Source organism: Trichosporon asahii (assembly GCF_000293215.1).
Source record: "Trichosporon asahii var. asahii CBS 2479 unplaced genomic scaffold scaffold00070, whole genome shotgun sequence".
In the NCBI taxonomy this organism is placed as follows: Eukaryota; Fungi; Basidiomycota; class Tremellomycetes; order Trichosporonales; family Trichosporonaceae; genus Trichosporon; species Trichosporon asahii.
This window is the reverse complement of record NW_014040855.1, coordinates 890,890-916,452: the sequence shown is the minus strand read 5'-3', so window position 1 is coordinate 916,452 and position 25,563 is coordinate 890,890. Positions and strand designations below refer to the sequence as shown.

Sequence of the window (25,563 nt, the reverse complement as noted above, 5' to 3'; positions counted from 1 at the left end):
GTCGTCACTGTGTTCCCATGTAGGGAGGAGCTGCTTGCTGCGTGAAACGGGGAATCACATGTGTCCAGTTCCAGGGAGCGAGGGCGCCGCTACAAGTCAGCCTTGGGCTTACTGATTAAATCGCGTTGTTCCCAGAGCGTGTGCTGGCGTCTGCGCCTGGAGCATTCGTGAGGGCTGAGTGAGGTTGAACTCACCGTACATATACCCTGATGACACTGCCGTGCTGTCAGCCGCTCAGGGGGACGACTCGCTTGAGCTCCACCGCGGAAAAGAGTGAGTGGTATCGCTCGACCGACGGCCTGCTCAGCCCTCACTTCGGGGGTGCACTGAGCCAGCTCGTTTGCCACTTTCGTCGATCGCTTACGGTCAACTCCCCCCTCGATGATGAATCGCGGTGTTGCCCGACCACCGGCGTGACTGACCTCCTCAGAAGAACTACGCTTTGCCCCTCTGCACGTCAAGAAAGCTCGTCCGCTTGCGTAGCTCTTGCCCTGTGAGCAGCGCATCTACTGCCGGCTTTGTGGGCTCTCGCAGGCCCCACGAGTAAACTTCAGTCAGCTATCGCAGGACTGGGGTCCACTCCACAATTCCATGGCGCGGGGCAGAAGCTGGATTCCGCCGATGCAATCGCGTTTTCCCCGACTGGAAACGTGGGGGCCGCAGACGACTGAGTGAGTGTTGAACTCGCCTGTATCTGCCGGGACTCAGCTACTCGGAGATTTCATCGCTTGGTCGTATCAGATACCATCAGGTGGATACAATCGCCTGGCTCCTTCAGGTCAAAGACGGCCGGTCCACGCCGAATGGGCAGCTTTCCGCTGGTACATTCGCCGTGTCTCGTCTGGCGTTCCTGAGGAAGTTATGGGGCTGAGTGAGTCGGAGACTCACCGATGTTCCAGGTCGAGCGGCCTGCTATGATGAGTGGTGCGTTCAGCTTCTTCAGAGGGTATCAGCTTATAACCTCTCAGCTCACGGACTTGCATCAGCCGCGACAGGTAAGCGCTCAGTGTTTCCTACAGATGACAATGCAGGCACTCTCCGAACTACAGATGCCTCCAGCAATAGAAGGTGTCGCAGCATCACCAAGACTCCTGGTCCGGCTGGTCGTCCCAAATGAAACGTCTCTATCAAGCTTGTTACAGATAGGCACTCCTCTGGCCCCGGTCGCGAGCTGCAAAGACTGGACGCGGCTCACTCTATGCAGCATCCTTTGTTGATGCGATCCCCATCAGCTAACAAAGGCTTCGATGCCGCGCAAGTGTCGGCAACAAAGTGGACATGTGTCGGCGGTACCGTGTCAGAGTGAGTCGGGTGGAGGAACAAGGACAACGCAAGAGACCACACGATGCCTCACCCGTCGCACCTCTAGCATTCTTATGTCCCACATGCCGCCAAACCGTTGTGACCAGGTCTGCCCATGTGCCCACAAGCTCTTGTTCTACGGCGATTGACCCATCTCTCGAGCGGGGACAAGGCGATCGACCTGCCGCGCGATCGACGAAGGATTGCCACTCCCTGCATTTCATGTTCTGCATCTCACTCCAATTGTCCCTTGCTCCGACCCCCGAGGAACTTCTGCGGCTTCTGGCGCATCGAGGAGCCCTATCGCACCTCGTGCTCGCGATCTGACTGGCCTGTGCGCCCGCCAGGACGTAGATGCCAGCCAAAGGATGAAGCGAAGGCACGAAGCGTTCGATTCCACCTGATTCCCGTTGTGGGAGTGCGTATACCTCTCCCCCTGCGTCCCCCGCCAGGCGACATCGTGCCATTGCTGTCCCATCGCCGCTGAGGCTACGCGACCTTGTCACTTTCGGGGCGATCTCGCAACCGCCAGTCTGCCCCTGACTTAGCATGGGGCACTCCCCCTTGGCCACCACCTGTCATGCGCCGCGCAACTGGGCCACGAAACACGAAGGAGTCCAAACGGCATACGAAGGAACGTGAAGAGAGTAAAGGAGTACGACCAGTCAAGCCCTGGGAGTGCGACATGGTATTGCGGACCCTTTGGCCTTCGCGTCGGGGGATTCGCTTGCAGAAGCACGGTGTCAAACTTTCCTCTACCTTTGCTTCGTGATCGCCACACAGGACAAAAAGGTCAGATAAGCCTGTCCAGTCTAGTATAGCCCACAGTTGGTACTGCCGGACAGCCTAAGCTCCTATCCGGCTGGCCCGCGGCCCGTCCTCTCCTCGATCTCCAATGAAGCCAGAGCAAGCCAGAGCAAGCCAGCACCAGTAGCCCAACTAGTGCGCGCAAGAGCCTCAGAGTCCGGTTCCAGCACCGTCCCTAGCCACCAAAGACGCGGTCCGAAGTGTGGGCCCAATGGGCGGGCGCGTGATCGAATTCGCCTTCCGTCGCGTTCAATTCGCGACATTAGCGGACACTCATATGGAGTGGCTGACCTGCATCACTACTGGGAAATGAGGCATGTGTCGCCGCTCACGCCGCTCACGCCGCTCGGCCAGTCTCGGACTCGGTCCGCGATCACCTGTGTCGGCCGTACGCGCCGTACGTGCGTGAATGGCAGAGCAGACGCCGCGACACTCCGTCCTTTTGTCCATCCGACTGTCCATCTGTCCGACTGTTCAACAAGGGCCGCAGTGGGCTCATGTACCAGCGCGGCCCAGGACACCGGGCCACATTGGGCTACAGTGGGTCGGCGCGCCTCATAGCAGGGGGTGGATTACATCATCTTCTTGCCTTGTCCTTGTTCGAGACACGGTGGCTCGTCAGTTGGACACTGTGCTCGATCCGGGCCGCTGTCCTTGAGCCCGTGTCCCAGCTTTCCAGGCCCGCCAGGCCCGCCAGAGCGCCAGAGCGCCAAAGCGCCAAAGGTTGGACACAATTTTGAAGAACATTTGCGTCCGTAGAAGTGAGTACGGGTCTCGGGTGGTATTTCAGGCGTGCGTACGCCTCTTTTCCATTCAGAGTCTGACACCGACGACCCTCTAGTGGGTCGTCCTGCGTACCTGCGTGCGTCCTGCGTACCTGCGTGCGTCCTCCGGGCGTGCTCCGGGATCGAGGCAATGTCGTATCGAGACATTCGAGTGTGGCCCAGACAGCGGCCTGCAACGCAGCCTCAGTACCGATCGCGATCGAGCCGAAGAATAGCGGTTACTAACACCTTGGCTCAGCTTGGCTCAGCTTGGCTCACCTTGGCTTACGGCGGCGCCAACGGTGGAGAATGGATGAATGTGAGGCGCCGCCTCACCCGTACGCGCCGCGGCCTCCTGTATTGCTCGCTCCGCTACGCGCTACGTTCCAAGTGGCCCGTGATGCATTAGCCATGATAGCGCTCCGGCCCCTCCGGCCCCTCCGGCCGCCCCGGGTGGCCAGGTGCCTGAACCGATTAGCTCGTGTTCCTGTCAAGACACCCGGAACAGCGCGAGCAGCGAACAGCACCGATTCTATTCTGCAGATCTGCACATAGCTTGCGTTTGAGCCCTGCATTCGCACAGCGTTTACTTTTTCTTCTTCACACGAGGAGAAAGTAAGAGGGCCGGGGCCGGGCCGGATGCAGAAAAGAAAACAGAGAATCACCAGTTTCATAAAACAGGACGTATTGTAACCCGCAGATACTGTAAATACTGCAGTTAATCTGTCTCACCTCGTGTTTGCTTCCGGCACACACATTGAGTATTGAGCCGGTACTGTCCGCGGCACTTGGTGCAGGATGCACATCCAGATGCAGTAAGCCGATCAGCCGATAGGACAACACGGCGGCAAGGGCTGTCGGCTCTACGCGATCTACGCCCAGCGGCACAGTTTCACGATGGGTTCAGCTGAGCCGGTTCCGACCAGGTCATCATCCCCAATCTCGGTCGCAGACCAGACATTTGTACGAGAGATCAAGGCAAGACGCGACGCGACGCGACGCGCGTGCGGAAGCTCTTAGCCTTCGATGCGAGCGACGCGGTGTATGCGGGAGATGGAGGACTGCGAGCGAGTTGAGACCGCGAGACGCGCGATGCCGTCAGTTTCAGGACCCCCAGGCCGCGGAATCGGGTGACCGGGGCGGGCTAATGGATTGCCTGTCTGGCCAAACAATTCAGCGCCTGCTGCCTCGCCTTGGAGCCCTATGGCCTTATGCCTGATGGCCTGATTGCCTGGAGGCGGCGGGCTCCTGCAGCGCATGCAGCGGGTGTGCGAGCGTACGCGCACGTAGGAACCAGAATGGCGCTGGAAAGCGAACACCAGCGGACACCAGCGGACACCAGCGGACACCAGGGCTGAACCCGAGAACAGGACGTGCCTTGCTTGGGCAGCCGTGCAGTGCTGCTTGCGATGCAGCGTTTACAGCATCGATGCTCCCGAGACGCTGAGGCACCGGGGCAATACCTGCTCGTACTTGGTTGGTGATTGTTGGTAGGAGATGTCGGAAGGTGCATGATGCAAGGGGAGGCAAAGCGGCTCCAGACGCCAGACAGGTTAAACGGAACGACGCGTCGTTTGCAGGACTTGGACCTTGGACGTGTACGCGGGTCAGGGGCCCGTTTCAGCTTGCTTCACCTTCCTCGCCCCCACGTGGCTGGCTGAGCTTGTTGCATCAACTTGCCGCGGGTCCTGCGCCGGGCCTAGCCCAGGGACTTTCGTAAGTGCGACGACCGACGACGGGGACAAGCTCAAGCTTTTGCATGCATCTGCACGTAGAGTGTGCAGCGTGCAGTGTTCTGGCACAGGATCACGGAGCTTCTTCCATGCAGCGCCGAGATCTGCCTTGACGGGCGAACAAATGAACATGTGTGTACATGTGTTACACCCTGTCGGAGAAGAATTTGCATGCGACACACTCTCGGACTGCGGAGCTGCGGGGTGCAGAGCAAGCCGGGCGGGGGGGGGGGGGCGTGCATGTGCGCAGACACTGGACGCTCGGACTGTTCGCGGGGAAGGACATGAGCGACCGCGGGGCACAGGGGACGGGTTACGAGGAACGGTCACAGCTGGTCACTCGAGCAAGTCTGATGCTGACTGTTGCGGTGCAAGAGTTTGCTGGGCTGCCCGCTGCCCGCTGCCCGTGCTGCTTTGCTTTGTCCATCGTAACAGCATAACAGTAGGCTGCCGTACATGGCGGATGAGCCGTAGCTGCCGTGATTGCCTTGAACCGAGCTGGCGGGGTAATGGGTGTGTGATGGACTGACTAATGGCGGCCCGGCCGGCGTAGTGCTGGGTTGTAATGAAGGTGCCCTGGGATAAGGCTGCGTGTGTCTTGAGAAGCTCAGGTTGGGACGATTCCGATGATTCTGTTGTTCTTCAGCTGGACTACTGAATGCATGGCAACCACTCGCATGCTAACTGGTGCTCTAGTAGTTTGCAGGACACATGCATGTCAATGTTCGGGGTGGCAGGTGCTGGCGGAGGCGTGCTGGCTGGCTGGCTGGCTGGCTGGCTGGTTGGGCGTACTAGCGTGGAGAGTGGTGTGCAGACCCTAGGGTGTGCCCTGTATCCCTTGCTGCCCAGCGCCCAGCGCCCAGCGCGCGCGCGGCACTCGCTCCCCAATCTGACTCTTCCTCCCCTCGGCCCCTGCCCCCTTGAGCCATCTGTACAGCCCGTACCGCCGTGTGTCCCTTCGGTCGGTCCCTCTGCCCTTGCTGGTCCCTCTGCGTCCCTCTGCGTCCCTCACATCGCAGCCACCCACTCACTACCACCCACCCACTCGAACTCGGCCACCCGCGCGCACTCCCTCCAACAACTCTTCCCTCTTTCATTATTCACCTCCACTACACCGCCATCTTAATCGCGAGCCNTGCTGGCTGGCTGGCTGGCTGGCTGGCTGGCTGGCTGGCTGGCTGGCTGGCTGGCTGGCTGGCTGGCTGGCTGGCTGGCTGGCTGGCTGGCTGGCTGGCTGGCTGGCTGGCTGGCTGGCTGGCTGGCTGGCTGGCTGGCTGGCTGGCTGGCTGGCTGGCTGGCTGGCTGGCTGGCTGGCTGGCTGGCTGGCTGGCTGGCTGGCTGGCTGGCTGGCTGGCTGGCTGGCTGGCTGGCTGGCTGGCTGGCTGGCTGGCTGGCTGGCTGGCTGGCTGGCTGGCTGGCTGGCTGGCTGGCTGGCTGGCTGGCTGGCTGGCTGGCTGGCTGGCTGGCTGGCTGGCTGGCTGGCTGGCTGGCTGGCTGGCTGGCTGGCTGGCTGGCTGGCTGGCTGGCTGGCTGGCTGGCTGGTTGGGCGTACTAGCGTGGAGAGTGGTGTGCAGACCCTAGGGTGTGCCCTGTATCCCTTGCTGCCCAGCGCCCAGCGCCCAGCGCGCGCGCGGCACTCGCTCCCCAATCTGACTCTTCCTCCCCTCGGCCCCTGCCCCCTTGAGCCATCTGTACAGCCCGTACCGCCGTGTGTCCCTTCGGTCGGTCCCTCTGCCCTTGCTGGTCCCTCTGCGTCCCTCTGCGTCCCTCACCATGTACTCTCTCTCTCTCCATCCATCGCAGCCACCCACTCACTACCACCCACCCACTCGAACTCGGCCACCCGCGCGCACTCCCTCCAACAACTCTTCCCTCTTTCATTATTCACCTCCACTACACTACTCCTCCATCCATTCCATCCACTCCTACCGATACCTCACTCACCCGACTACCACGAACAACCTCGACAACTGTTCCTCCATCCTTTTCGTCCCCTGTCCTCCCCACTGCAGCAACAGCCCCCCCCTCCCCCGCGACGCCTCATCGACTCGGCCGACCCTCTCCTCACCCACTCGTTACCGTCCGACGCCGCACCTCGACCCTCGGTCGCGCGCTCCCCTTCCCCTCACCGCACCCCCACCCCCCCGGCACGCTGGGCACGGTGGAATTGCTTTCAAGTGACAGCGCACGCAGGTCGACCGTGTATCCACGCGTGCTCCGCTGATCTTGATCATTCCATCCTTCGCTGCTCTTTGCTGCACGGAGCATCCAGGTGACGCCCCTCTCGACAAGCGCCCTCTTTCGCGACCCAACAACACTCTCCTCCCACCTTTCTCTCTCCTTTCTTTCGACTTTGTCTCTTGAGATCGCGCATTGTTGAGTGTGTACCCAGATCCCCCCCCCCTCCTAAAACCCTTACCCTCTCGGCTCAAGACTGGCGAGTGCTGCAACACGGACTTTCGCACCGACCGCTCACCTTCCCCGCCTTTGATGGTCCACGACGTCTAACTGACTTTCAGATGTCGACTTCTTCCCAACCATGACTTCGGCGGTACCAACATCTCATCCGCCTGTAATCAACGCGCCCGGCGGGTCCAGCGGCAACCCCGTCATCAACGCGCCTCCCAGATCACCACACTCGTCCATGTCACCAGTCGCCTCACCACAACAAAACGTTTCCCCTGGCTCGCCGCGGCATCAGTCCGGCACCATTGACGCGGAGACGTACATCCGCAACCACGGAGGAGACCTGCGACGGACAATTGACTCGGTAGTCAATGATCGTAATCAGCTGGTGAGTTGTTGAACCGCGGTGTTTGCGCGGGAGGCTTGCAGCAAGCACCCTGGAGGAAATGGCCGGTTGTCTGACTCTGTCACAGCAAGGACAAAACACACAACTGTGGCGATTGATCGAGAAGCAGAGAGCACAATGTGCTCATCTCGCGGCGGACAACGACCGGTTACGACAAGATCGGGAACGAGCAAATCAGCGATTGATCCAGGCCGGATTGGAGCCTGTAGCTGGCGCTCGGCGTGGCGTCTCGCACAGCGTCAGTGCCATGACGCTCATGTCGGGCGAGGGGAGGCGGCAAAATAATTCTGACCAGGAGGACAATGGAAGCGCAAAGGGCTCTAATGGCCCGTCAACGTCTCCCGTCTCGGTCCCAAACCTTGCCGCCACTGCCCGCTCGACGTCGCCGGGAGAATCGCAGGTCAACTCTGGCTTGTCCTCGGGCTGGACGTCGTCTGCGCCTCCTCAACAGCCAGAATACAACCCCTCCTCTCTCGCCCCCTCCGCTCTCCCTCCTCCGGCCGTTGACGCCTACGGCGGCCTCCTCCCGTCTCCGCTTCCCGAGCGCCGTCTGCGTCACGAGTCTCGCATGACTTTCCCTCCCGAGGTCGCGTCGTTTATGGCACTCGCAGACACGCCGAGGGACGGCACTGCCGAGGGATCGACGCCCAGCCCAGGTGACAGCGCCCGAGGATCGCCTGCGGTGGAGCCCATATTCGAAAACAGCAACGAGGATCCGCGGCCGTCTCAAGACACGATCCCGTTCCGACCAGTTCTGGACCAGCAACCGTCAAATGACTCGGTTCCGAGCAACGGCAATGCCATCGCCTCGCCCTCCCCGGCACCCGATCACACGCAGCTCACCCCTGCTCTCCTCCCCCACGCTCACCTCTCCATCCCGCACTCGACCGTTTTCCCCAACCAAAACGGACGTGACGTGCTGTGCTTCATCATTGCCATCAACATCCGCCCTCCCAACAATGCGACCCCATTGTCCTGGACCGTCGGCAAGACATTTTCTGCCTTTATGGACCTCGACGCCCGGTCACAAGAACGGTCGGGGAAGAACCGCAAGGAGTGGAAGCGGATGGTCGCGTCGCTGCCCGAGGGCAAGGCCTGGAAGGACTTTGCGCCGAGCAAGATTGATCAGCGCAAAGTCGCCCTCGAGCAGTACCTCGAGTCGCTCCTGCTCGCCCCAACCAGTGACAAGTCGGATCTGTGCAACTTTCTTACGACCGATGTTGTGCAAGCCAAGACGAACAAGAATCGAGAGGAGGGCTACCTCACGAAGAAGGGCAAGCCGTTTAAGGGATGGAAGACGCGCTACTATGTGCTTGACGGCTCGGTCATGAAGTGCTTCGAGTCGCGCGGTGGACCGCTGATCAGCACCCTGCAAATTGCCGGTGCGCAGATCGGCCGGGGAAACCGTGCGACCGACAACGGCGACGAGCGCGACGGCCGCCATGCTTTCCTGATCATTGAGGCCTCTAAGAAAGACTCCTCAACGCAGAACCGACACGTTTTGTGCGCTAGCAGCGACGCAGAGCGCGACAGCTGGATCGAGATGCTCGTGCGCCAGGTCGACCCGGAAGCGGTCCAGCAGCAGCAGCAGCGCGAGCAGCAACGGGAAGAGCAGCGCGCACGTGAGCAGCAGAGGGAGCGCGAGCTGCAGCAGCAAAAGGAGCGCGAACTGCAGCAGCAAAAGGAGCGCGAGCAGCAGCAACAACAACAACAGAACCTCCACCAGAAGCAGCAGTCGTCACAGTCGACTGCCTCGACGGCCCACACGCAGCAGGCGTCCAGCACCAGCCAAAACGGACCTCCGCCGGCTTTCCAGAACGCGGCGGCTCGCGAGCTCGGCCACCAGCGCCGCAGGAGTGCGATCCGCAAGTCGAGCAAGGACGTTGTGGTCACGTCGGCGCAGCCCATGTCGTCGCTGCCTGATGCGCAGGCCAAGTTCATCAGCGGCGCCCCTCTCCCATCTGTTATCAACCTGATGGAGTCGCAGCGTCAACTGCACTCATCGAGCACGACCGACCTGCTGTATGAAGCGCCGACGCCGAAACCGGCAAAGCGCCAGAGTGCGATGCCCGGACGACAGTCGTTCTCGCCTGCATACCTGACAAAGCTGTCCAACGACGGCATCTCGAGTGTGCCGGGTTACCCCGCCGAGCGCGACCGCGAGCGCAAGGCGAAGAGTGGCCGTTTCTGGGGCTTTGGTAAGACGATCGAGAAGGCGCCGGCCAAGCCCGTGTTTGGCGTGCCGCTGAACGACTCGATCGCCGTTGCGCAGGTGGCTGGCCTTCCTGCGATCGTGTTCCGCTGCATCGAGTACCTCGAGGCGAAGCACGCCGACCAGGAGGAGGGCATCTACCGCCTGTCTGGCTCGAGTGCGGTTATCAAGGGTCTCAAGGAGAAGTTCAACGCCGAGGGCGACGTGAATCTGCTTGCGATCGACGAGCGATGGGACCCGCACGCGATTGCTGGTCTCCTCAAGACGTATATGCGCGAGCTGCCGACGAGTCTGCTCACGCGAGAGCTGCACCTGCGATTCCTGGGTGTGATTGGTGAGTTGGAAATACCCCGCTTAGCTGACATCAGATCTGATCGACCCTGCTGCGCGTGTCGCCGAGCTGTCGCGCTTGGTGACCGAGCTCCCGCCGTCCAACTACACGCTTTTGCGTGCGTTCATCTCGCACCTGATCCTGATTGTGAAGAATGCCGCGGTCAACAAGATGACGCTGCGAAACATTGGCATCGTCTTCTCCCCGACGCTCGGTATTCCGGCGGGCATCTTCTACGAGCTCGTCTCCCGCTTCGGTGCGATCTTTGACGACGCGGGTGTGGAGGAGTTGCCTCTTGACGGTCCTGCGCCTGCGACCCTCGGCGTGCCCGAGGGCGAGGACGCGGCCGCGGGCACCAACCTCGCCAAGCGCAACAGCATGCTGTACCACCAGGGCGGGGCGGACACTCTGCTCGGTCTCGGTGGCCGCGCGCTCGACCCAGCGACGGAGGACAGCACGTCCGAGCTCTCACTCGATGATCTCGAGAGCGAGCAAATGTCGGCGCAGTCGAGCGACAACTTGAGCGTGCTCGCGACGCCGGACCAGGGCACAGCCAGGGGACGGAGGGACATGTTCTCGTCCCCGCGCAACGACCAGGTGGAGGTAGTCTCGACGCCGAATGGCGCGTGAGAGTGAGCGCAGAGCGCGACAAAACACACTTATATAAGCCCGCACACCGTGGGCGTGTCATGAATAATAGCCATTACGAGGTCCTCCAGGGCCAATACATACTATGTAGTTCTTGCTGACAGATGTCACGATATTTTGGGTCAACCTGGGCTTGCATCGTACCTAACACACGCCTGCAGCCTTCAAGCCGGGGATACAGTCCCCCCTAGCGGCGATCTGGGCATACCACAACTTGGTCTCTGCGAGAATGACGATTCCCTTGTCGGTGAACTGGAAATTCGCGCTCGTGTCGGCAACGTAGATCTTGCCGAGGAGTGTACCGCGAGAGTTCCAAACATGCACGCCGTCGCCGAGTCCGGCGTAGACATTGCCCTCGCTGTCAGCGTGCACGCCATCGGGCACGCCAGGCGAGGGAAACGCGAAGAGCTCCTTAGCTCCGACCGTGCCATCCTCGCGGACCGGGAAGCGATAAATACTCGCGGGCAGACTCCAGTCCATGCCCTCGTAGCCCAGTGCGGCGCCCGTATCGGTGACATAGAGCCACCGCCCATCGGGGGAGAAACAGAGCCCGTTGGGACGCAACAAGGAGTCCGTGATGGCTTGGACTACGCCCGTAGACGGATGGAAACGGTACACTTGTCGCGGAATGTTGACCCGCGCGCGGAAATCTTGCACGTGCCCGTAGTCCGGGTCTGTGAAGTAGACCCAATCGTGCAGGAGGGCGACGTCGTTGAGCGAGTTGAATTGGCGGCCGTGATAGTTGTTGATCAGCACTGCGAGCGTCAGCAGCGAGCAAGTCTTCGTTCCTTAGTCAGATTCCTCTGTCTCTGTTGGAGGAGGAACTCGGAGGCGCGGAGGCGCGGAGTACAAACTTACCCGTCGTATTGTATGGCGGCCTCGGATTCATGAGGTACAGTGCACTAGCGACGTCCTCCCCCCTCCCCTCGCCGGCGAAGATGACCCCGTTGTCATTGTACAGAATGCCTCCATTCGGATTGACCACGGTGGGGTGGGCATCGACCCTCTCCACATGAACCTCGTCGCCGAATTCCCGCCTCTGGCCGCGTTTCTCCTTCTGAACGAGCTCCTCGGCCTCGGAGAGAGAGATCCGCTGCAATATGGCGGATTTCGCAAGTCCCGTTCCGGCCGCCTTGGCGCCGGCATTTTGCGCGAAGAACACAGAATCCGTGCCCGGATGCCATACCGCCGCTTCGTGGAAGATTGGATCGACCGCGGACGTGGCCAGGAGGGTGAGGGAGGGGTCGTCGCCTATAATGTTCAAGAAGGCCGGGTCGTAGATGTGGAAGGGCTTCGCCTGTAGGCTGTCCTGGGTGTGGCCGGGGGGGATGAAGAGCTGTCATTAGCTTTGGCGCTTTGGGGCTCCTACTGAATTCCCATGATGATCACGGAACGAGGGATGGGGGAGTGGGTGGGGGGGGGGGGGGACTCACAACACTGCCGTCATTCTCGCTCTGCTTTTGTGGCTTCTCGAGCGCCGCCCACGACTTCCAGTCCATCACTTGTGCCTTTGCGGGAATATTGCTGGGGTCGAGCTCGCCTAGGCTGCTGTCGTTGTGGCCCTTCACTATAGAGCCTAGCAGGGCTATGGCCCCAACGGCGAGGGGGATCATGATGCTTGTCGTCTTGAAATCCAGCGGGCGGTTGCGTTGGGAGTCGCTCATGGTTGGTTCCTTTATACTCTGTCGGATCTGGCGGTTCTGGGGTATATGGGGTACCTGTATGTTCTTGGGGAGATCTGGGGAGTAGGCCGAGTAGGTTCTGGGGCAGTATCGCCCACGGACTGAGGACTGAGATGAAGTCGAGACGACAATGTGGGCTTCACTCGCCGAGATACCGGTGACACCTGACTTTCGATCATATATACCGGCAGATACCGGTCGGGCCGATGTCCCACCGAGCAAGAACGCTAAGGAACGGGGCTGAAACCGACCGTTATGTAGCACATGACGCCATGCCCACTCCGTCTCCCATGCACTGATACACGGCACCTCAACTCTCATCCGCATCCCCTCATAGCTGTACAACTCTCCTAGCAGAACCATACGAATACCACTGCATATGCCATCGTTACTTTACTTCCAAATACGATCCAAGACGTGATACAAAGAAATGGCTAGATGTAAAAGAGAAATAAACAGAACAGTACTTGTACACAACAACTTGCGACTGACTCAAACGGCCGAGATGGCGGCCGGGCCGGCCGACTTGGACTTCTATGCGCGCTTCCTTCGTGGTGGCTTGTGGATGCCGCGGAACAACTAGTGGGTGGCCCGCCATGGCTCGCGATGGCTTGCTGGTGACATTTTGGTGGACTGCGGGTGGCTCGCTTGCTGTTATGGCGCTGCACCCGACCAGCTGTTCTCTCTGAGAGCGCGTCACAGCTCACCCTCGCTGCGCTCGCGGCTCTCACAGCTCTCAGCTCGCTGCGCTCGCTGCTCGCTACACCCTCGACGCCACCTTGGTCACCTTGTTCCCCAGGAGGGACGACTTGGACCCATTGTTCATCGGCAGCAGCCGGTTGACCAGCATGCTCGCCGAGTGCCGCATGCGCAGCTGCTTGCGCTCGCTGCTGCCCGAGGCCGTGCTGCTGCTGCTCCCGCTGCCGCCGAGGGGAGGCGAGGGCGTCTTGCTGCTGAGGGCGAGACCCATGCCGTCCTCGCTTGTCGGCGACGTGCCTCCCGACGAGCTGTCCGGCGACCCCAGCGCAGCACTGATGAACATGCTCTGGCGGTGCGAGAGGACGTTGGCGGGGGGCGCAGGGGCGGGGCGCGGCGCAATGTACTTGTCGTTTGGCGGGTCGGGGCCACACGTGCGGATGCGCGGGGGCAGGGGCTTGGCGAGCTCCTCGAGACCAGACATGAGTTGTGTCATCCTCCTCTCCTTCATCTCCTGGGCGTAGGCGGCGGCGCTGGACGGGCCCGAGGGCACAATCGTCGACACGGGGCGGGGGCGGGTCGCGTTGATGCTCGGCGCGTGCACGGCCTTGGTGCTGGGGACGCTCGCGCTGTTGGTACTAACAGTGCTCGTGGGCGCGCTGATCCCACCGATAGAGACGGATGATGTACTTGAGACTTTCGAGTCGTGGGACTCACTCCTCACCATCGGCAGGGGACTGGGCGTGCTGGCAGTGACGCCATGGCGCAGTATCGAGGACCGGTTTGGGCGAGGCGTAATCTGGGGCGCGCCCAGAGACCGCACTGGGTTGATCGTGACACGCCGGGGGGCAGCGCTGGCCTTGTCTCCTGAGGTTACGCTGGCAGATGCGCTGCTTGACGACGAGCTTGTGGCGGCCGTTCCAGTCGACGCCTCTGATCGGAGGCGCGCATGTGATCTAGCAGGCCTGGGCGGTGGCGGTCCGGCTTGGGTTTGAGGTTGCGCGTAGGCGGCGGCGCTGGACGGGCCCGAGGGCACAATCGTCGACACGGGGCGGGGGCGGGTCGCGTTGATGCTCGGCGCGTGCACGGCCTTGGTGCTGGGGACGCTCGCGCTGTTGGTACTAACAGTGCTCGTGGGCGCGCTGATCCCACCGATAGAGACGGATGATGTACTTGAGACTTTCGAGTCGTGGGACTCACTCCTCACCATCGGCAGGGGACTGGGCGTGCTGGCAGTGACGCCATGGCGCAGTATCGAGGACCGGTTTGGGCGAGGCGTAATCTGGGGCGCGCCCAGAGACCGCACTGGGTTGATCGTGACACGCCGGGGGGCAGCGCTGGCCTTGTCTCCTGAGGTTACGCTGGCAGATGCGCTGCTTGACGACGAGCTTGTGGCGGCCGTTCCAGTCGACGCCTCTGATCGGAGGCGCGCATGTGATCTAGCAGGCCTGGGCGGTGGCGGTCCGGCTTGGGTTTGAGGTTGCGTGCTAGGTTTCAGTATGGGCACTGGTCGATCTCCCGCAGTAGCTCCAGCGCTCGTGGTTGTCGTCGACGTTGTGGCCGAGCTGGAGCTTGCGCCTCCGGTGCTGCCCGTGCGACTGCGGGACCCCACCGGTGTAGCAGAGAACGACTTGGTATGACCCGGCTGGGGTGCTTGGTAATCTCCACCTGTGCGCAGAATGCTTGCACGGTTAGAGCGCGGGGCCTGCAAGGTCAGCTATACATTCTCGTAATGTGGCAAGATAAGGCTTGGGAAACAGAGCTTGTGCAGGCTGGGTTTGGCTGGGACACTGGGGCCGAGGTGGCGCGAGATAATGTAACAAGGCTCCCGTTTCATTGTAGATTAGCTGATCGCGAGCATCCCGTGTTGAATATCTGGAATTCGAGTGGGACCAGATGACGGAATACTGCCGACAGCGGTGGGCGTGCCACCCGCGGGACACAAAAGTGGCAGGTACAAGGAACGACTCCAAACATGACGTCGCCCCTGTAGCCTGGCAACCGCGTTTTGGATCGATGCCTCGATACAAACTCTCCTTCTCAACCGCTTCTTGCAGCGTGCAGAAGCAAGCTCGGAGGATTCCACAACGCTTAATCAACACATGCACAAGCTTCTTTAGCCCCAATATTAGGGGACGCTTCTGATGGCTCTGGAATGCGGGCAGGTGGAACCAAGTGGCTCCCAGGAGGTGTGACTTACGATATGCGGAGTTCCCAAGCTGGCTGGAAGAGTAACGCTTTTCCGGCGTTCAGCTCGTTCGGCTGCGTCTCGAGCCTTGTTCCTCGCCGCCGCCTCGGCCATTTCACGAGCAGTCTTCATCGGCGTCTGCTCTGTCGGGACCTGGCCTTGGCGAAGCAGAGCCGCTCGGTTTTGACGAGGTGCGATCTCTGGCGGCGACGTCAGGCTCGCAGGGATCTGCACCTGCTTGCGCTTCTCGAGGCGCTCCTGGTACTCGCGCGCCTTGTTGCGAGCCGCCATCTCTGCACGAATCTCTGCACTCTCAGGTTTGACATTCTCCTCAGGGACCTGGCCGAGACGAAGCAGCGCTGCACGGTTTTGCCTGGGTGCGACGGAGGGTTGTGCAAGAGAGGCAACGTTCTAATGCCGTCAGCATTATGTTATGTCAATAAGCCTAGCAGTGGTCTGCCGCGCTCAGTCAGGCACCGGTCTCCCACCACACGGGGAGGACCCTTCACCGTCCGAAACCTGCATCGAGCAAACAGACGTCTTGCTCATGATGCTGGTGATGACTTCATGACTGAGGCATCCGAAGACCACTGCCAGATCTGATCACTCACCAGTGCCAAGTTGCGCTTGTGCCCGGGAACATTGTCAAAGTCGACTGGAACCTCGCCCTCGCCAGTCATACGGCGGATGTCACGGGGATCCTCCCACTTTAGTCCTTGGCGCAGCGCTGCTGATTTCGTGAGACGGGGGCCTAGTCCCTCCATCTTGGTGGTCGGGGGAGCTGGGCGAGCGCGGAATTTGGCGTTACTAGTGGAAGAGGATGGGTTGGAGACGCTTCGGGACGTGGTGGTAGTGTTGACAGTGGTAGCAGTCGCGGTAGACTCGTTGGACTTGGTCGAGTCGTGCAGCTGCAGCTGCTTGACCGAGTCTCCCTCCGCGAGGGCAGGGGCAAGGTCTTGGGCGTCGCCGTCGAGAGGCACGTCGCCAACGATACGGGCAGTGTCCGCGAGAATCACGTTGCTCGAGTTGGGGGTGACTACACGGACGTCGGGGCTGCGGCGATCACGGTTTGAGCTGCCTGGCATGTCGTCTCCGCTGGACAGCCCCAAGTTGGAGCTGCTGATGGACTGCGTCGAGAGCAGAGATAACGTTGACGTCGACATGGGTGGTTGGACTGTCGACGACATGGTGAAGTCGGAGAAGGGGTGAGGAAGACGCGCGCGTCGTTGAAGCTAAAACTCTGATGAGCAGGGGCGCGGTTTCGAGTGACTTGGGCGGGGCGTAGGTGATTGCAGATCGGGCGTAGATCGTGTCGGTCGTGGTCGTGTACGCGTGTTTAGAGGATGAGGTCAAGAGATGGTGATGGTGATGGTGATGATGGAACCAGAGGTAATGATGGGGAGAAACAGATGGGTGGGAGAGACTGAATTGTGTGAAGACATGAATGAGGATGAGAGGGAGACTACCACGGGGCCCTAGAGGTCTGTGTACTCATATGCGCACATCCGGCGCCGTGAGGGCATGGCGCGGAGACGAGACACTACACCAGACACCAGACACATTCATTGCGTGTGTGTGTGTGTGGATGGGCCATGGTCTAGGCGTGTGGTGCAGGCGAGGGGGAGTGTGGATGAACGGGCAGGGGTGTACGGCAGGACGGGCTGCAGGGCCGTCAGAGGTTTGTGTCGGGTGGGTGGACGCTCGTACATGTCCTGTCGTGCGGTATGAGACAAAGGGTCGCCCTCTCCTCAGGACCACACAGGGTACCTAGCCGTCCCTCGTCGGCCCTGGCTCACCCCCCTCTCGCGCTGCACCAGGCTCAGGCTCATGCTGCACCAACGGGGAGCGGTCGAGCGGTCTCACGTCTCAGCTTGCGCCGCCGTCCAATCGTCGTCCCCTCCTCCTCTCCCGATATTCCATACATCCCTGCCTCCCTATAAGGTTCACATCTTCCATCTCTAGTCTAACCTTGGCCTCTCCGGTCGGCCGGTCCGTCATCTCCTGTGTCGGAATCGCTCTCCTCCTCGCCACTCTCCATCCTATCATCGTCGGGCAATCAACGTTTCGAAAACAAAACTGCGCGACTGACATTCGTAGTCTGTCGGTAGCCTAGCCTGCGTGTGCAACGCCCACGGCAATTGTCCGTGCAGGAGGCGTTCAGACGCGTCTCACAGCCCAGCCTCAGTCTCGCCACTAGGGCCATTGAGGCGGTAGCTCTAGTGTGAAGCGCTCTTAGGCTCATACATCATCGGCTCATGAAGCTACCGGGATATGAGCAGTGAGACCGACAGTCGGCTTCTGCTTGCTCCATGCTCCACTATATCAGGTGTCTCATGAGTAGTGCCGTAGGGCGGGACTGCAAACTGTCCATGTGCCCGATCTCCTCGCATGCACTCGACACTCAGATCCATCCTGTCCTGTGCTGGTCCCACTACTCGTTTGTCACTGCCCATCCCACTACGCCCATCCGCGCTACTGCCTCAACCGAAGGATATTACATGTTTTGTATGTAAGCGTCGTTACTTTGGGTGTGCGACTGAATAGCTTCAAGTCGACTAATCTGCATGCGTGACACCTTACCATTCATCGCCAACTGCCTCGAGCTGCCTCTCTCAACAGACTAACGCTCCCCAGAGTGCCATACGACTCTCGATGAATTGACACAGCGGTACGGCATATGAGTCTCGAGTCCGTCTTCTGTCCTACTGCTTCCTGACCTAGCTGACCTCCCATGAATCTCCGCCACCCAGGATGCGAGACATACCTCTCCAGGTAGTTGACCTTGGTCCAAGAACCTGAAAGCGACGATGGCGATGCTAGGACTTGTTTCAGCTCCCCAGACATGTGCACACGCAAGACTACTCATCATCCAGCGGATGGCGGAGTTCGGTCAAACTCATCGTCGCCCACCGTCTATTCCGCCGTTCCTGTCTTCGATCCTCTCTCTTATATCCTTGACCCATCCGGTTTCCGGTCCCTGTTCCCTAGTTCCTGCGATCGTCTTTCAGAAGGCAGGACCGGTCCTGCAGATCCCTCGACGGAGATGAGTCACGTGAGTGATGCTCCGCCAAGAAGTCACGTGCCTGGCTTCTCAGCTGGCCTTCATATCGCTCGCGTGGCTTTGCTTCCGACTAGATATGACGCATGCATGGCACGCACAGCCCAAGGCTGTCCTCTGGCTGCTCAACGAACGCATCATCATCTTCCTCGAACTGCTTGTTCTTCACTCCTCAGCATCCATCTATTTAGTGAATAACGCCAAGGCATTATGCAGGCCATCAGGTTGGGTAAGAAGTACCCCGACTTCTCGCAGGATGAGATTTTCCAGCTCATCAACCGCTTCCAGTGAGTGTCTCGGGGCTTCCCACACCTCGCCGAGATTTCCGACGTACCCAACGGACTTTCCTCTGACACCATTCCAGACAGATCGACGTCGATGACAAGGGATCTCTCGACAAGTCGGAGGCCATTGCTGCTGTCCAGCAGTCTGGCGACGCCGACTATGACACTGTGAGCGGAATAGCTTTGGCATGGTTCCACAATCAGCTAACACATTCAGGCTCGTGAGACCATGAAGTCGGTGAACATCGATGCTTCTGGCCGTCTCGAGGTTGAGGACTGGGTCCAGCTCCACTCGCTCCTCCGTCAGAACAAGCAGCACCCTGTGTGAGTAGATCTGTCGGGGCGCAGCTGCTGCGCCAAGGCGGGCAATCGCCGCCGGGGGCTGTGCGACCGAGAGAATTCGCCGATCGAGCTTACGCGTACAGTCTCGAGGCTCACAAGGGCCGCATCGCCGTCAAGGGAACCGGCTGTACCAGCACGCAGCACACTGTCAATGAGGATGAGCTCCGCTCGTTCACGGACCACATCAACGGCGTCCTCGGTGGCGACCCCGACATTGGCGACCGTCTCCCGATCCCGACGGACACGATGCAGCTGTTCGACGAGTGCCGCGGTGAGTTTCTCTTTTGTCACGCAGAAGGCGCATAGCAAGGGGACAATGCTGACGGCGATCAGACGGTCTGATCCTTTCCAAGCTGATCAACGACTCGGTGCCCGAGACGATCGACGAGCGTGTCCTGAACAAGCCTGGACCGAAGAAGAAGCAGCTGAACGCGTTCCAGATGACGGAGAACAACAACATTGTTATTTCCTCGGCCAAGGGTATCGGATGTTCCGTTGTCAACATTGGCTCGAGCGACATTCAGGAGGGACGTGAGCACCTCATCCTTGGTCTCATCTGGCAGATTATCCGTCGTGGTCTTTTGTCCAAGATCGACATCAAGATTCACCCCGAACTGTACCGCCTGCTGCTGGAGGACGAGACTCTGGATGAGTTCCTCCGCCTGCCTCCCGACCAGATTCTGCTCCGCTGGTTCAACTACCACCTGAAGGCTGCCGGATGGCACAGGACGTGAGTTAGAGAGTTCTCGGCTGAAACTGACGCCCAGTGTGAACAACTTCTCGACCGATGTCAAGGACGGAGAGAACTACACTGTGCTCCTGAACCAGCTCAAGCCCGACGTTTGTTCCCGTGCGCCGCTGCAGACGCAGGACCTGAAGCAGCGTGCTGAGCAGGTGCTCGAGAACGCGGACAAGATTGGATGCCGCCGCTTCCTGACGCCCAACTCGCTCGTTGCGGGCAACCCGAAGCTGAACCTTGCGTTCGTCGCGAACCTGTTCAACACGTGGCCCGGCCTCGACCCGCTGGAGGAGGCCGAGGCGCCGCCCGAGATTGAGGATTTTGACGCAGAGGGCGAGCGCGAGGCCCGTGTCTTCACGCTGTGGCTGAACTCGCTCGACGTCGACCCGGGCGTGTACAACCTGTTCGAGGACCTGAAGGACGGCTACGTGCTTCTGCAGGGCTTCGACAAGGTGATTCCGGGCAGTGTGATCTGGCGTCGCGTCTCCAAGCCCAAGGAGGGCCAAGAGCTGTCGCGCTTCAAGGCGGTCGAGAACACAAACTACGCCGTCGACCTCGGCAAGCAGAACGGCATGCACCTGGTCGGCATCCAGGGCAGCGACATTGTGGACGGCACGCGCACGCTCGTCTTGGGTCTGGTGTGGCAGCTGATGCGCATCAGCATCACGCAAACGCTCGCAAGCATCAAGGGCGGCAAGCCGCCGACGGACCAGGACATGGTGCGCTGGGCCAACGACACGGTCAAGAAGGGCGGCAAGACGTCCACGATGCGGAGTTTCAAGGACCCCTCCCTCTCCAATGGGGTGTTCTTCCTGGACCTGCTCAACGGCGTGAAACCGGGCATTGTCGACTACTCGCTCGTCGAGAGCGGAAACGACCCCGAGAGCCACCGCATGAATGCCAAGCTCGCCATCTCCATCGCGCGCAAGCTCGGCGCCCTCATCTTCCTCGTCCCCGAGGACATTGTCGATGTCCGCCCCCGTCTCCTCCTCACTTTCGTCGGCGCGCTCTGGGCCGCTAGCAGCAATGTCTAGGACATCGGCGAACGATCAACAATGTGAATACGTGTCATGTGGTTATGAATCTGGTTAGAAGCTTGCGAAGCTATGCATGCAGTAGTCTGCGTCGAGAGTTATGTCAGTGGTTGAGCAAAGCAGGGTTGCGACATGAGCAAATCTGTCCATACAAAAAAACACTAACACACTACGACGTCAAAAAACACACTTTAGATTAGCGGCGATAAACAGGCCACCGCCGACGCTACCGGTCGATGTCCATGAGCTCGCCATCCTCTCGGTGTGCGTCCGGCTCGCTCGGTTCCGGCAACGATTCGGAGATCTCGCCTTCTTCGCGCTCGTCCTCTTCCGGCTTAGTGGGCTCCGGCTTGGGCTCTGCCTTGGGCTCCTGTTTGGGCGGGGATGGGCGGTTCTCCCGCTTCTCCCTGTCGCGGTCCTCGCGGCGTTCCCTGTCCTCACGGCGCTCGCGCTCTTCACGGTCGCGACGGTCGCGGTCGTCCCGGTCGTCCCGGTCGTCCCGGTCGTCGCGCTTATCGGCCGAGGAGGGCTTGGAAGGCGCCCTGTCGTCCTTGGACTCAGGCTTGTCCCTGGACTCGGACTTGTCCTTGGACTCGGACTTGTCCTTGACCTCAGACTCGGAGGGCTCGGGCTTGTCGGCCTTCGGTTCAGGTGTGGGCGCCTTGGGCGAGGGCTCCTTCGCCTTCTCCTCGGGCTCGGTCGGCTTAGGAGAGGCAGGCTTGGGCGCCTCGGGCTCAGCGGCAGGCTTGGGAGACGGCTCATTGACCTCGCCGTCTTCGGCCTCGGCGGGCTTCTCGGGAGACTTGGACTTGGACTTGGACTTCTCCTTCTCAACAGGAGCAGCCGCTTTGGGGGCCTCGTCCTCCTTCACCTCGCCCTCCTCGGGCTCCTCGGTCGTCTTTTTGGGCGATTTGGGCTTCTCGGGCTCAGTCTCGGCGGCGGGCTCCGTGGCCTCGGGAGCTTTGGCCGGCGACGCCTCCTTGCGTTCAGGCTCAGGCTCCTTCGCGGGCGAAGCGGACTTCTCCTCATTCGCCTCGGGCTCGGGCTCGGCAGCCTTGGCGAGCTCTTCCTTCTCTGGCTCGGGCTCCGGCTCAGCCATCGAGACATCGCCCTCGGGCGCCGTGGGAGACGGAGACTTTTCGGCCGGCCCCGCCGACTTTGCCGGGCTCTTCGCCTCGCTCTCAGCCGGTTTCTCGGCCGCGATGGGCTCGAGCTCCTTCGCGGGCGACTTGGAGGGCGACTTGGCCTTGGGCTCGGCGTTCGCGGGCTTGTCGCCGTTCTGCTCGGGCTCATCGAGAACCTTTGCGGGCGACTTGGCCGGTGACTTGGCAGCCGATTTCGCGGGGACAGCGGGCTCGACATCCATCGCCTCATCGTGAACCTCCTTCTCGGCAGGCGTCTCGTCGCCGTCGACCGAGAGCTTGCCGCCCTCGCGCGCAATCCAGCGGTAAATCTCAGCGCCGCATAAGACGCCCGTACCCTCGGCGAGCTGGATGGCGAGCCCGTTCTCGACCCAGTGCGCGAGACGGGGGTCGAGCGAGTCGACAATCAGCTCGGGCTTGCCCTGCTTGATCGGCGAGTAGGTCGAGATCTTGAGTCGCTGCGCGCCATAGTCGTTCAGGCTCAGGTGGAGGCGGTACGCGTCCTCGGCCGTGCCGAACTCGAGGTCGTGCGTCCACAGGCTGCGCACGTTCTTGTCGTCATCGCCGGGCTGGTCGATGTAGGCTGTGAGCGCGAGCGGCGTGTATGCGAATCCGGCCTGGCCGGCGAGGAACACGAACGGCGCTGCTGGTGTCACTGGTGCTTCGAGAGAGGGAGTGATCTCGACTTCGTCGGGGTTGATGTCCTCGTCCAGAACACCCGCCTGCTTCTCCAGTGACGGGGGAGTGGGTGCGGTGCCCATGACGACAGCGCGCTGGCGCGCAAGCTCAGCCATGTGCATTTTCCGAGCGGCGCGCTTCGGCAGACGACTGCTGTAAGACTTGTCGACCTAAATGTCAGTTAACGCAGCTGAACATGAACTCACCTTAACTCGCTCAACGCCCTCGACGACGATGCTCGAGCCGTCATGGCCGTTGCCCCATGCCCGAGTGACAACGCCGTTGCGCTCGGTCGCAGTGTAGCGCACCAGACGAGGCACGACACGGAGGGTGACATGCACAATGTCGTCGTCGGATCGTGTGGGGGCTCCACCCCATCGAATCCAGCCAGCGTGGACGAGCACCAGCCCAAGGTCGGAATCATCCGAGTACACGTCCGTGCCCCAGATACGACGCTCGCTGTGTGCCTGCCCTCCAGGCGCCCATCCTAGCCCGACGGTTGCACCGTCACCACCAGTGGACTTGGCGTCGTCCCAGCCAGGCTCGCCGCGGACCTTCCATCGCGTGCCGAGGAAGCCACCCCCGACGCGGACGACGACAATGCCGCCTTCCGCATCGTGACCGGTGCTTCGCGTCTGGGCGAGCGACCATTCGGAGCCACCGTACACTTCGTGTCCGACGACGCGGTTGAGGTCACTGACGCGCTTCAGCCACGCCTCGACCGGGGCGCTGGAGACCTCGGGCCACTTCTTGGTCAGGTTTGTCACCTGCGACCAGTCGCGCTGCTCCTTCTTCTCCTCGTCCTTGCGAGCCTTCTTCTTAGTGGCACGACGGTTCGAGGGCGCGGCTTCCTCGACGGCAGCGTCCATTCGCGGTCTCTTATCCCGGGGAGTGTACTGATATTCACGCTGAGGCTGCGGTTTGGGTTCGTTCCGAGCGCGCGACGTGGGCGGCTGCTGCGCGGCAGGTGGAGGGACAGCGGGCACAGCCTTCTCCAGAGCAGGGTACGGCTGCGGCTCCGGGCGGTTGAGGACCTCGATGTGGCGAGTGAATTTCGGCTCCTGGTACATACCGCCGGGAGGTGCCTGGGCCGGGGGTCCAGCAGGCGGGCGCGGTCGGTACATGTCGTATGTGCTCGACGACTGGCGGGGCGGTTGGAACGGTTTGGACTCCACTCCGTAAGCGCGACGCTCTCGCTCCTTCTCCGCGCGAGCACGCTCTTCGCGCTCCCGCTCCTTGCGTTCACGTTCACGCTCGCGCTCGCGAGCTTCACGTTCCCGCATTTCTCGCTCCTTGGCCTCGCGTTCGCGAACCTCCCGCTCGCGCTGCTCGCGGTCACGAGCTTCGCGGTCGCGCTGTTCACGATCACGCTGCTCCCTCTCGCGTTCGCGCTCCTTCTCCCGCCTCTCGCGCTCCTGCGCCGAGTACGCGAAAGGATAGCCGCTTCCTCCACCAAGGAAGCTACCGCCGCTACCACTGCTGCCCCCAAGGCCTCCGTACGAGCTGTACGGCTGCGTGTAGGCCGAAGCATAAGTGGAGGAAAACGAGTAAGGAGGACGCGCCGACTGGGAAGTGGAGGTCGAGCCGGGCCCGGCAATAGGCGGCTTGGGAGGCTCGCGCGACGCCTGAGTAGGGCTGTTGGCGGTAGGATGCACGGGCGACCGCTGAGGTTCGCGAGCTGGTTGACCGAGCGGGGGAGGACCACCAAACAGACCACGACCGGCAGCGCTGGGCATGGGGACGGAGCTCTTCACCGGAGAAGATTGACCGATGCTGGGGAGACCTCCCATAGGCTCGCCACGCTGGCTGTTTGCGGACTGTGACCTCTGATCGGTAGGGATCTTATCGGCCGTCGAGCTAGCGTTGGAACCGGATCGCTCGCGCCCACCATCGAAGCTAGGAGCGCCGAGAGGTCGGGAGCTGAGGCTGGCAAAGCTGGGAAGGGGGGCGTTCTGCCTCGAAGTAGGGGGCGAAGCGGGTTTGACCGAGCCGGGGGGCGGAACAGTCGGAGGGCGACTCAGAGTCGGCGAAGTGGACAGCACTGACCTGGGTGGTGCGTAACCCATCCGGCCAGGCGAGGCCAAGGGTCCGCGCTCGCGGTCACGGTCAGGTGGGCGCTCCATCCTTTCACGTTCACGTTCGCGTTCGGCACGTTCACGCTCAATGTCGGTCCGTCGGTCCCATGGATGCGCTCCATAGGGCGCTCCCAAGCGGCCAGGGCCGTCTCGGGGATCGGGGCGAGGATCATTTCGAGGGTCATTTCTTGGGTCGCGAGGATCACGCACATCGCGAGGATCGCGGGGGTCGCGAAGGTCTCGAGGGTCGCGGGGGTCTCGAGGGTCACGGGGGTCGCGAAGGTCGCGGGGATCGCGGTCGCGGGGGTCCCTTGGGAAGGGAGGGCGGTCGCGATCGGGATTCATGGCTCCGATGCGGGGGCTACTTGACGCCGAGGAATCTGGTGGTCAGTCAACAAACACAAACAAGATGATCAATGTAGGGACAAGGGGTGCCAGACTGAAGCAGAATGGTTTCAAATGACAGATCACAGTCCTGGCAGAGTGTGAAGAGTGGATCACCAGGGGGATGCGAATGCAGACCGGTTTGGACAAAGGCGCAGCCTCGTCCTTGGCGGGGTTCACGGGGACTCACCACCTGATCAGATATCGCTTCTGACCGTCAAGTTTGCCGGACCTGCACCGAGTGTCGTTGGCGTCTTGAAACCACCGAGTGCCTCGTTCTGCTCTTTCCGGGAGTGCCGAGGGAGTGGTGTGGTGGGTGGATGTGGGGGAGGGAGGTGTCAGGATGTGAAAGACTGGATGACTTCTTCGTCGGGGTTACATGTCTGCTCCGGGTCGTGGTCTTCCAGGCACCGACGCCATCCGGGGTCCTCCAACGAGAAGTGACACACGGAACCAGATGGAGAAGAGATGTCATCGGTCCGCGTCCACTCCCCCTCATGCCCTTGTTCGCTCCTCCCCCTTTCCGATCCACCACGCGACCGGCAGTCATCTAGGTGTTTGTGCCTTACCTGCCAAAACAATCATCGACGGACGGCGGCGCGTCGGACATGGGAGGTCGATATTGAACGAGATCTTCAACTTGCTCTCGACA

The 25,563-nt window shown here is 61.2% G+C and overlaps 4 protein-coding genes across 4 annotated transcripts; 2 read left to right on the top strand and 2 right to left on the bottom strand.

The window, feature by feature from the left end:
- Positions 1-7,145: 7,145 nt before the first annotated feature.
- On the top strand, positions 7,146-10,591 carry A1Q1_04151 (signal transducer; the record flags this gene model as incomplete). Its single annotated transcript, XM_014322528.1, has 4 exons — positions 7,146-7,400; positions 7,486-8,967; positions 9,163-9,955; positions 9,999-10,591. The coding sequence occupies 4 exons, from the start codon at positions 7,146-7,148 to the stop codon at positions 10,589-10,591; spliced, it is 3,123 nt and encodes a 1,040-aa protein (XP_014178003.1).
- A 162-nt stretch (positions 10,592-10,753) lies between these two features.
- A1Q1_04150 (levo-lactonase) lies at positions 10,754-16,362 on the bottom strand (the record flags this gene model as incomplete). Its single annotated transcript, XM_014322527.1, has 7 exons — positions 10,754-11,364; positions 11,468-11,945; positions 12,043-12,531; positions 12,999-13,287; positions 13,395-14,692; positions 15,188-15,586; positions 15,787-16,362. The coding sequence occupies 7 exons, from the start codon at positions 16,360-16,362 to the stop codon at positions 10,754-10,756; spliced, it is 4,140 nt and encodes a 1,379-aa protein (XP_014178002.1).
- A 1,655-nt stretch (positions 16,363-18,017) lies between these two features.
- Positions 18,018-20,632, top strand: A1Q1_04149 (fimbrin; the record flags this gene model as incomplete). Its single annotated transcript, XM_014322526.1, has 7 exons — positions 18,018-18,227; positions 18,450-18,520; positions 18,598-18,685; positions 18,735-18,841; positions 18,943-19,130; positions 19,193-19,550; positions 19,627-20,632. The coding sequence occupies 7 exons, from the start codon at positions 18,018-18,020 to the stop codon at positions 20,630-20,632; spliced, it is 2,028 nt and encodes a 675-aa protein (XP_014178001.1).
- A 226-nt stretch (positions 20,633-20,858) lies between these two features.
- Positions 20,859-24,872, bottom strand: A1Q1_04148 (uncharacterized protein; the record flags this gene model as incomplete). Its single annotated transcript, XM_014322525.1, has 2 exons — positions 20,859-22,613; positions 22,659-24,872. 2 exons carry the CDS (start codon positions 24,870-24,872, stop codon positions 20,859-20,861), a joined length of 3,969 nt encoding a protein of 1,322 aa, XP_014178000.1.
- Positions 24,873-25,563: the final 691 nt, after the last annotated feature.